Here is an 11,587-nt window from a genome sequence, read left to right on the forward strand (position 1 = left end):
CTCACTAGAGTCTCAACTATAACTGCACTGTACAAATCAATCCAAATAAATACCAGTAATCCATGCATAGAAAATTAGTTCAGGAGATCAACCAAAAAGCACACAATTCAAAATAGAAATCATAGTAATCCCTGCATATAGTTTAGTTCAGGAGACTACATTAAAATCAATAAATAGAAATTATAGTAATCCCTGCATATAACTTAGTTCAGGAGATTACGTAAAAATCAATAATAGAAGTAAAAAGGAAAGATAAATAAAGAAATCAAACAATAGAAATGAAAATGGAAAATAAATAAGGAAATCAGATAATAGAAATGAAAAAGGAAATTAATTACAAAAATCAACAATTAGTGCTAATGAATCCTTCCAAAATTCAACACATTTTACCAAAAGGACAATTACAAGTCACCCCTTAACAAAATCATAGGAAATGTTAACCTAACAAATCAATATGAAAATCCGTTCCAACCTGGACACGTTGGCAGACAAACTAGAGTTCTAACCGATCGTAACCACTCACCCGGCCAAAGACGTGATTCCTGATATATTGCCTGAGGTCACAACCTGCGACCCCAGATCCTTAGGTCAACCTGACCCTTAGATCAAAACATTTAAACGAGTCACACTTGACCCAAAATGTCACCCAAATCACAAAAAAAAAAAAAAAAAAAAAAAAAATCACAACCTGTGATTCCCGATCTTCAAACACTTTTCAAAAAAACAAGAGAAAATATCATTTCCCACAATATTTTGTTTCCCGAAAGTTATACCCCAAAATAAGAACGAACTCACTCGCAGACATTGCTTGTGTCACCACAAAAATCACCAATATATGTTGTATTTCCGCAGACAATAAATGCTCGAAATAAGAATCCAAATAAAATCACTATTATATTACTTTACTCAATGTCACACCATCCAGATATATATTTCACGTAAATATATATATACGCAGTCATCCACTCAGGAATGCCTATTAATACCAACTATAGTTCACACATCACGAAAATCGAGAAATTTATTTTTATAATTAAAATCTCATTTTACTTACCCATGAACCGTAGTCGAACAAGTTCATATAAATTTAAAACAAATATCTATTTTCATAAAATAATTTTCACAATTTAGTGATTAAATGTACGATAATGAAATTTGGTTCGTAAATTTACTCACCTCTAATTCCAGCTGCGTCTTCTCTAACAACCAAGATCACACAATCACAAAATGTTCTCCCAATATAATTCAGTCAAGCACCTAATCACATACGGTCTCAACTTAGCACACAAATCACAAAAACACAATTATATGACGATCCAACGGTCGGATCCTCACGAATCGAAAATCAAGACGATCGAAACCGTAAAAATCCTAACATAATCATACAATCTCTAAAAAGTATGTATTGTATATCAAAATGCTCATATCGATGAGTAGATCGTGTACAAAATCAGAAACTATCCATGACATGGCCGGAACCGCCACAAGCATCGCCACAGTCGGCGCCGCCGGCCAACTTCAAAGTTGGGCCACAATACCTATGCCAAAATCTTCCTCACAACATGTACAACAACTTTCACAACTACACTGAAGTCAAATTGTAAGCTAATTGGTCGGAATTTACCTTAGAAGAAAGATGGCTGATTGAAACACTAGAATTTCAATTCCAAAATTCGATCTCCACGCTTTGAATCATTGTAAGCCGCTTGGGGGAGAAGCATCTACATCCTCTGGGCTCCAAAAGCCCTCAAGAATCGTCGCCTATGGTGGCCGGAGTTGTGAGTTCTGACGAAGCTCCGATGTAGTGCTACCACGGTCATTCTCCTCCTTGCTGCGCCTTCAACCACTCGATTCTTGCTCTGATACTACCACAGAAGTGTTGAGGGAGGAGAGATGAAGAGTTTCCGACTGGTGGCGTGGCCAAAGGTGGCCGAACGGCGGAGAAATCGCCTAACGAAGGGGAGGAGGCAATTCTGGATTGGGGAGAGAGAAAATGGGTCTGGTTTCCAAATTTGGAAATCTGGCTTTTTTGTAATTTTCAGAAAATTTCATCATTTATACAAAAATGGAAAGTTTTTCTGAATATCATAACTTCTTCATACGAACTCCGATTTTCGTGTTCCGCATATGCACGAACTCGTATCGACACACTTTACAACTTTCATGCAGGAAGTTTTCACAGAATCGTAACGTATAGAAGTCGACATTTGAATCGATGCATTTTGAGTGAAAATAATTGTCTGAAAGTAATTTATATTTCTCGATTACTCAAAGAATACATTAACAAAACGTAATTTTACCAAATGGGACTTTTATTAATTTCCCATAAAATACACAAAATTAATATGAGAATTCGGGTTATTACAAGAATATTCGCCAAATCAGATGCTAGATTCATTTATGACACGTATGTATATTATCTACCAGAATGCATTCGTAAAATTCACCACAGAGAAAGGTCCCCCCTTTGAGGATTGAATTTAGATTTCAAGAAAGTACGACCATTACCATATCAAGGCCCGGGATTGCACAAGCTCATGTGCATGCAATCTTGAAAATGCCCCGCACGCCCAAGGTTTGGGTATGCAAGGAAGGAGGAGTAAGGGCAACGAGGTGGGTTGGGCCGTTGGAGGATTTGGGTTTTTTTTTTTTTTTTTCTTAGGGAAATGGAAGACTGATCCATTAATATAAAATCATACGACCTCACTCGGTCAAGCTTGAGAGGTCCGAAGACCCCTCATATTACAAATCTATGCTAAGATAACACGCCTACAATCCAAAATGGAAACTTTAGAAAGACTAAAATCCTAAAGGAACTGCAGAAAAAGAAAATACAGAATTTGAAAAAAAGTTCCTAACCCTACACTGTTCTAAAATGGAACCAATGTCCTAAACATCATGATGCCTAAGACCCTCTTGGTGTATGTCGCAACATTCAACACCAATAGTAACATTCAAGGAACAAGTGCAAGACAAAGAGCAGGACAGACTACCCCAAAAAATCCAAACCCGACCAAAGTGTGAGAGAATAGGGGAAGTGGGCACTTAGGCCCAATTCACTAGACTGCATCACTGCCGCCATAAAGACAGAGGCCTAAAGGCCCACTGCCTAAACCCTACATCTCCCACACCCAGCAGCCAAATCTGGCTCTTGTGAGGAGTTGTCGCCGACCACCGCCTAATCAATTCGGCGACCAGCCCGCTGCCCACCAAACTTGTGCTAGCAGCCACACTAGCAGCACCAGGCAGACTTGGGTTAACTTTGACCGAACTAGATACGTCGCCGATCAAGCAAAGCTAGCCCCCCCCCCCCCCCCCCAACCCTAACGCCGCTGCTACCACCGCTGGTTTGGAGAGTGCCTTGGATCACCCTCAGAACCGCCGCGCTGCACAAAGAATGAATTTGGATACAACTGCAAAAGGAACTCTAGCGTTGCCAAGTCACACTCGTAACTCTTGCTTCTCTGACCGGAAGGAATGACACTGCGGTGTCCTGCAGCAGACGGAGTTCCGTGGGGTTCACCACCGCTTGCTTCACGAAACCTAGGCTTCGGAATATTGCTCCGCGAAGACTGGAGGACTAGTTGAGTTCAATTAATTGAAAAGAACTTTGAAAAAAGTGGAATTTGAGGATTTGGGTTGTTGGTTTTTCACTCTTTATGTTTTTCCTTTTTTCTTTTTCACTTGGTGGCATTTCGAGACCTCTCTTTTTCACGAAATGTCAATTATAGAGGTACGAATAGAAGCTCCATTCTATTAAATTGGATCAAGTAATGTTATGAGCAGACGTACATATCAGTGATCAATTGTCCATGTCATCGAATGGGAAAAAAACTGTCCATGTCTTTGGTTAAAATATTTTTCTAATGAAAATTTTCATAAGGATTTGAAATCATTTCACGGAAATAAGTTGAGGTATGCTAATGCAAAACTCCGATAACTTGGAATGAAATTGAAACACAACCATAATTCAAGGGCGAATTGTAATTAATTCTAATTATGTTCAGTAGTCAATATGTTTAGCTTCTCTAAACCTTTGAACCAAGTACGATTGTAATACTCATGATATGGCCTTGACCTAGAAAAATTCCTAGACATTAGGGTGAATGAGAAATCAAAGTTAAAGTAGCAAGATACCAACAACAGCAGTGACAAGTTTGTAATCTTCAAGAATTCGTAACAACAACCAAATTAAACATAGTGTTAAGGAAAGCATGATACTCACCAAAGACCAACAAAAAAGGTGAGTTTTCCTAAGGGCTTCAACTGGAAAGAGAGCGGAGAGAATTTGATTTGATCAAGCCCAATTGCATGCCAAGAAGTTTACTTGATCCGGACATGCAAAGTGAAACAGAAATTTCTCAATCTATAGGAAAAGTGTTTAAATGTGTTGAGCCTAACAATCCTCAATTGAGATAGGAACTTGATGGTACAAGGATCTTACCAATTATTGGAATCAATCTCAAACAAGATTTGGGGGATTCGGGTAGAACAAGAGGAGGAATACAAAAAGAAGTCCGGAGCAGATTCCTTTCTGAGCAGCTCCCACTTGGATTGGTGTACAGGTCTCAAAAAAACTCCAATAGGACTGAAATTTTGAGCTTAGATAGAAGAGACAAAGAGGAACAACTTTGATGAAGAAGACATCTTGATCAGAGGTCCCGAAATAGGCGTTTTGGGGCATGGAAGCAGATTGATATGCACAGGAACGAGAGGAAGGGTGAGAAGAGAAGGGTGAATGACAACCTCTAGCTTGGATACTTCTTTTGAAGGCCTGGGATGATTTTCTAGGAGACGTTGCCATATGCATGAAGGCAACGTGGAACATAATAGCTGATCGAGGTTTCCTTTCCCTCTGCCCAATTTGACGGGAACAAGAAAGTAAAAGACTTGGGCTTTGCATAGGTAGAAGCAGGTTCAACTTGTGGGCAATAAAAGGGTTTGAATCAGATAAGTCATAGGGTAAGAAAACAGGTTGCAAAACTAAAATTATGGGGAGATAAAAGTAGAATAGATAAGTACAAGAAAAACTCAAAATTAAAATGTTGACAAGACTAAATAAGAATTTGGTTTTACCACACTTGCATGTATTTAGACAGAAAAAATGGCAAGGTAAGTTTTGCCAGACTTTTGCTAGAGTTTGAAAAATATATTGAGTAAATAAATAATATTTTTGAAAGACGGAGGGATGGTTAATTAGTAAGCGTTGGGTAAGGCGAATAGAAATTCCACAAATTGTTAAGAAATAAAGTAAAATAAGAAAATCGTAAATGCATGCACAAGTAGATTTCAAGATTATGCGAGGATGTTATCATGAGCTACAAGAACCTTATTGGGTCAAGGGTGATGTTCGGGTTGAAGGTCAACTAATTTATTAGGCTAGGTTCATTGGCATACTCGTTTGTTGGGTGTCCAAAACAGATTCTAACCTTAAGCTATTTTTGGGCCTAAGGCCTAAGCTCAAGCTATTCCCAAAAGTCTTTAGCCAAACAGAGGACTCGAAAAATTATCCAGTCCAAAAGTGACGTTCGGAATTTCACGGGCCTACATAATCCTTAATCAAGTCAATAACAATATAGTGCTTCATGATCTTTCGCGTTAGTTTCTTTTCTTTCATTTTTCCTTCAACTTCTACCTCTAAACTATACCTAAAATTCCAGTACACATATCCACAAAAGATAAATATCAAGGTTCTAAAAATCGGTCAGGCGTTGAGTCATCGTTGCGATTATAGGCTAGGCAATGGCTATAGGCGTTTGGTCTCTCGGCGGCCGCCTAGGCGGTGTTTAGGCGGTCTAGGCGGAGTTGGAATGAATATACACACACACACACACACACACATCTTCTAGTGAGGGATCTCTTTTTTTGATCTTTTCTAGGGATAGGTCATTAGACCAACTTTTCGATAATATTTTCGCATCTCAATCATTCAGTTTTTAGGTCCTAATATGTAGATCACTTCTGAAAATTTTCATCCAAATTGATTATTGTCAAGGCATTCAAAACGGCGATTTAAAATTATAAGTATGAACGGTTCAGGTTTGACAGGTTTGGTTCGTCCATTGATTTAATCTAGTTTGATACCTTAGCGATCACCAATTTGGCTGAAAATTTGAGTGAAACAGCCATATATATATATATAGAGAGAGAGAGAGAGAGAGAAACAGGGAGTTTGGGGAAGAAGAAGTAGGACAAAGAGTTTGTTCGAAGGTGGTTCGAGAGAGAGAGGAAGTGAGCAATTTTTTGTTATGTATGTGGGTTGGCCACGTTAACATGATAAGGTTTGGGAATTGAGATAAAAGCACGTGAACAATTTAAAGTGATTTTAGTGTAATTCATACTCAATCAAATTATTAAGTGATTTTAGTATTTCAATATCATTATCCAATTAAAAAATACCAAGAGTCATGTGAACAATTTAATCCATTTATATTTATTTAAAAAAAAAAAACGCCTAGGACGCTAGCCTTTGGGCTACCGCCCGACTAGCGCCTAACGTTTTTTAAAACTTTAAAAAATATATAAAAATGAGACAACTGAAGCAACATATATCTGAGAAAACTTCATGCAGCATGCTTACAACTTACAAGTACATACATATATAGGTGCCATTTTCCTAACATATCTCGTTAACGTTTCTGTAAAATGATAGGAGCTCCATATTGTGGTCGAATCATAGGTGCGGAAGGCGCATGAACATAAGATGGAGAAAGCTTGAAGTCAAAGTGTAGCAAGATCAATGATAAGGCCAACTTCGCTTCCATCATAGCAAAGTTTTGTCCGATGCAAATCCGGGGACCGCCTCCAAAAGGGAAGAATGAGAGTTGGCCCTTTGTTGCCTTGGAAACTCCTTCCGAAAATCTCTCAGGATTGAACTCGTTTGCATCATCACCCCACAGTTCCTTGTCACGGTGAATGAGCAGTGTTGGTAAGGCGACTTGGACTCCAGCTGGTAGTGAGAATTTCCCGAGTCGTGTTTTCTTGCGGGTGATTCGAGAGATCACAACCAATGCAGGGTACAATCGAAGAACTTCAAGTAAAATCATTGTTACCTAGGGGATCATACAGTGAAGGTAAGTTATACCATACAGATTCATTCCCCTACCCAAGTAAATTTCATCAAGAGCATACATCAACTATTACAATCAACAAAAATGTAATTTAATCCCTTTTCGTCTAGAAAATTTTCCTTATTTCTTGTAGTGGGTATCCCGATCCATTTCATGCAATTATAATTGAAAGATAACTTTGAAGTAGAAGTATATATGTATTGTGTACTTACTACTTTTAGATGAGATAGTCCATCAAAGTCTGGCTTGTTGCTTCCAAAGACTTGCAAAACCTCTTGTCTTGCTCGATCTTGCCAATTCTGACTTTGACCAAGTAATATCATTGTCCAAACCAGCAATACTGAAGTAGTCTCTTGCCCAGCAAAGTAAAACAGCTTACATTCCTCAATTACATCTTCAATACTCATCCCAACCTTCCCATCTCCTTGGATGTCCTTGAATTTTGACTCCATAAGTGTACCTAATAAGTCATGTTTAGAGGCTTCACCTGCCCCAATGGCCCTCTCTCTTTTATTTATTATACCCTTAAGTAAACCTTTTACCTCTTTGTCAATTTTCTTCATCCTCTTGTTCATCTTCGTTGGTAGAAACCTATAGAAATAAAAACAGTACGTTATGATGAGAAAGTAAAGGCATGAAGAAGATGAATAAATTTTCAAGTAACTTCTAAGGGAAATTTTGACTTTTACCTCCATCCTGGTATGTACACACTTTGTATGGCATTTGCTACAAGCATTACTTGCTCTTTGAGGAGTTCAAATATTTTCCGTCCTTCCTGATAGCTACTTCCAAATGCTGTTCGAGAAATCACATCGGCCGTCAAGTGTTGTAGAGATGGCCAAACATCCAACAGACATGACGAGCCTTCTTTGGAAGCCAAGCTTTCCCATTCCTTAATCATCTCATCACAACTTTTGTGAAAGGCGGGTAACATTTGCTGTTGCAAACACCACAACGTACTAACTGATCATATTATTAACTTGGAAAGGCATAAAGAAGTTGTTACATTCCCAGAAAATGCTTCTACACTACTACCAACCGGCTTAGATAGGTGTAACATGTACCTTGTACATATGAAATTCATTTTTTGAATCGAAGGAGGTCAGCCATTTATTGAAAATGAAAGAGTACAACAATACGATGCCAAAAGACAACAAGAAATGAAAAAAACAGCTCGGAAAGAAAAATACATATGAAATGTAAAAACTTAATAACGCAAGGAGCAGCAACGTCGAGACGCATCGCTGATTTTACACTACGGATTGCAGCCGTGTAGTGAATTGAGTAGTCGGTGGTTTGACTACCCATCGAACTCCAACACACAAATTGACAAAAATCAACTTGGCGTCGGAATGAAGGCACTCTCCCACCTAAAGATCGAAGCCGGCCAAGGGTGTCAGAACATGGCCATGTTGGCAGACGATCTTTCACGAACAAATACCAGAGAAGTGGGTCCTGGATCCAATACCAATAAGGCACAGGAGCCCCCATCCATTCTAGCAAATCATAATCAGGCCAAAACCAAACTCCACCCGGATCCCAGATCCGACTCCATCTGCCAAGCCCACCCGGATCCCAGATCCGGATCCTGATGCCAACGAGCTCGACAGCAGCACCGGCGGATGCGTCTTGAGGACCTGCAATGGAGGATGCCAAATTACAATAGCCATCGCTGACGAGATCGACGCCGACGACCACTACTAATGCCCCAGCAACACCATCAAAGCCACGACTTCGCTTAGCCCATGCCGGCGACAAACCAGAAAAACGCAGAACCCCGATTCCAATTCTCCAGCCTCTCAGAACTGAGGTCCCTCCATCACTGCATCGCGACTCACCACCGCGATCCAACGATCTCATCCAATCCAAAAGAACCGTTTGCCCATCAAACTTCTTCTCTGGGAGCTCCAAGACACAACCAGCAAAAGAGACGCAAAAGAAAGACAGCAGGACTAGGCCTGCAATTTTGTCCATAAAAATGGAGAAGGTGTGAGAGCCGCCACCACCAGATGCGGCAGAGCTCAAAACCCTAGCAGAGCTAGGTCGAGTTTATTGTTAATTGATAGTCTTGTACATATGAAATTCATGTCTTTTTTTATTATTATTTAAGTATATTTTAGTTTTTTTTTTAAATGAAAAAGACAAAAAATCCAAAATCATGTATTATTTTTCCTTTGTTTGTTTTCTCTACATATAGCTCTTAATGAGGTTGATATAATTATTTCCACCAAACAAATGAAAAATTAGGACAATTGTATAAAATTATCTGTAATACCTTTAGTTTCTCTACATGGAATGATGGGTTGATGATCCCCCTGTGTTTAGCCCATTTTTCACCTTCATAGCCTGCAAGACCCGATGCTAGCAACCTGGAAAGTGGGTTTGATACAGGCTTCGGAAAATCATCAAGTTTTGTGAAGACATCTTTCATATCTTCAGGATTCATAATGTTCACCTTTGGTACGGGGCCCATCCAAACAAAAGAGTTCTTACCTATTGAAGATAGAATTTAGATGAATCAAGATATTTCCTAATAGTTATGGATCGATCGCACCTAGATAAACAAAACCCTGTATAACATCTCAAAATATGCGCAAACTACTCGCAAACCACATTCAAGTACGTAGATAATTAAACAAAACCCTGTATAACATCTCAAATATGCACAAACTACTCATGTACTTCTTCCTGTGACTATGAACATTTGAGCTTCGGTCTAATTAGTTTACAACTCGCTCGTCTTCTTTATGGCAAGCATGGATATGGTACTGAATATCGTTAACTGTATTAAACACATATATCATCATATATTCATATATAAAAGGTGATTTGGCATACCATAAGTTTTTACGGTTTGATCGAGAAAAGGGATGAGTCGTGGTGCTATGTCATGGGAGGTGGAGAGGTTCATGGGTTTGGATTTTGCATGTTTGAGCAGGATAGAGTTCTCCTTCAAGTCTCCATTAAAGAACCTGTAGGAATTGCCCTGAAGGCCTTGCTCCCTCAAACATCTTTCTAGCTTCTTCGGCTTCAGCCAAAGCCAATCCAGCACACTCCATGCCCATCTTACTATTATGCTAATAAACACAAGGCTCAGCGCTACCCAACTAGCCAATGTTACTTCCATAATTGACGCTTGTATATCTAAGCTAGCTAAGCTATGAAACAAGGTTGAGAGAGAGAGAGAGAGAGAGAGAGAGAGAGTTTGGAAGGGAGAAAATGCCTTGCTCCTTCCTCTGTCTCCATCGATATCTATCTAGCTGGACCGTTTTTTCGATGATAGAAAGACTTCCTTGTCAGTCAAGACTTGACTATCTCCTCGGCCGTATGTATCCACAAAACATCTAGTGCTTTCGTGTCCTTTTCTTCATAACCAGTAACATGTACCCCAGTGGAAAAGTGTGATCCACTAGTGACATATGGGATGACGCTTTTACATAAGCATCCAACAAGCATTGTTTCTTCACTTAGAAAAATTGCCAAAAAAATAATTTATAAACAAACAAACAATTTCTGCCTAGCTAGTTGACCCAGTTTATGAGAAAATGGCTTGGAATAAATTAATTAGGCAATTTCTGGAATGCGCCATGCGCCCTGCGTATGGTGCGCCCCAAACGGACTGTTCACGCACTGTGGCGCCAATCAGTCGTGGTCTGCCTAATCGAAGAGGAAGGCACTGTACACATCGGTTGAAGTTGAATGAGAACTCGGAGGTGAGAGAACAATCGATCGGTGGAGGAATGACAAACCCAGAAGCCGCGCTATGTGTACGTTTGATTCTTGGACAGATAGCTCTAAAGGTTATTACCGTATTGCCTCAATCACCTCCCTGAAAGCAGGGTCTCATGACTCATCTTCCTCCGAACCTTCGACCATACTCTGAAACTTTGGCCACTTTCGTGTGTCTTCTCCCTTTGTTCTCATTTCCAAACTTAACGAATTCAACCACACAAGTCACAGCACAAATCAAAATTAAGAAAACCAATGAAGATCGATCGAAACTACCACCACGTACGACAGCGGCACCGCGACTGTACAACTTACCCAAGATCATCAACTCGGCTCGGCCAACCATCTGGTTCGACCTATCATCCTTCCGAGTTCTGGGACCAGGATATATAGCTACCGGAAAAGAGTCAGAAGTCCGGAATTGCTGCCGGAAACCGTAATCACAGTAAAATTCCGAAGCACCCAAAATACAATTTCTCCAAAACTTAATCGAATCCAAGCACTACTTGCATAGACGTGTGGAGCATGACGAGTAGGCCAACTTCCATACAACATGCAAGCTGCACCGCTGCCGGAGTCGCCGGAAATTGCTAGAAAGCTAGCGGAGTTGCAGCGGCTTCTCGACGTCGTACCGTCGCCGATTGGATGATCTGAGGTCACGGCTCGCACCACGCCGCCGAGAGGGTTCAGTCGCCATTGGTCCGTCGATCTGAGGTGGCCGAAATCGAGACATGAGGTTGGGTCACGTTTCAGCGTCGCCGTGTAGTGAGAACGGGTTCGAGACGCTT

General features: G+C 40.1%; 1 protein-coding gene across 3 annotated transcripts; it reads right to left on the reverse strand.

The window, feature by feature from the left end:
• Positions 1-6,410: 6,410 nt before the first annotated feature.
• On the reverse strand, positions 6,411-11,587 carry LOC133728388 (cytochrome P450 72A397-like). 3 transcript variants are annotated; one of them, XM_062155801.1, is made up of 5 exons: positions 9,909-11,587; positions 9,346-9,563; positions 7,760-8,007; positions 7,283-7,661; positions 6,411-7,052 (listed from the first exon to the last, which is right to left on the reverse strand). In XM_062155801.1, the coding sequence occupies exons 1-5, from the start codon at positions 10,195-10,197 to the stop codon at positions 6,630-6,632; spliced, it is 1,557 nt and encodes a 518-aa protein (XP_062011785.1). In that variant the 5' UTR covers positions 10,198-11,587; the 3' UTR covers positions 6,411-6,629. The 3 variants fall into 3 exon arrangements, with proteins under 3 accessions (XP_062011785.1, XP_062011786.1, XP_062011787.1); XM_062155802.1 differs by lacking the exon at positions 9,346-9,563 and having other exon boundaries at positions 9,909-10,033; XM_062155803.1 differs by lacking the exon at positions 9,909-11,587 and having other exon boundaries at positions 7,760-8,029; positions 9,346-9,473.

Source organism: Rosa rugosa, chromosome 2, assembly GCF_958449725.1.
Source record: "Rosa rugosa chromosome 2, drRosRugo1.1, whole genome shotgun sequence".
Classification (NCBI taxonomy): Eukaryota; Viridiplantae; Streptophyta; class Magnoliopsida; order Rosales; family Rosaceae; genus Rosa; species Rosa rugosa.

Coding starts and splice junctions, on each gene's coding strand:
- LOC133728388 (XM_062155801.1), bottom strand. CDS start 10,197: ATGGAAGTAACATTGGCTAGTTGGGTAGCGCTGAGCCTTGTGTTTATT. Junction 9,564..9,908: donor TCAAACCGTAAAAACTTATG/GTATGCCAAATC, acceptor TATCTTCAATAG/GTAAGAACTCTTTTGTTTGG. Junction 7,053..7,282: donor GACTATCTCATCTAAAAGTA/GTAAGTACACAA, acceptor ATGATCCCCTAG/GTAACAATGATTTTACTTGA.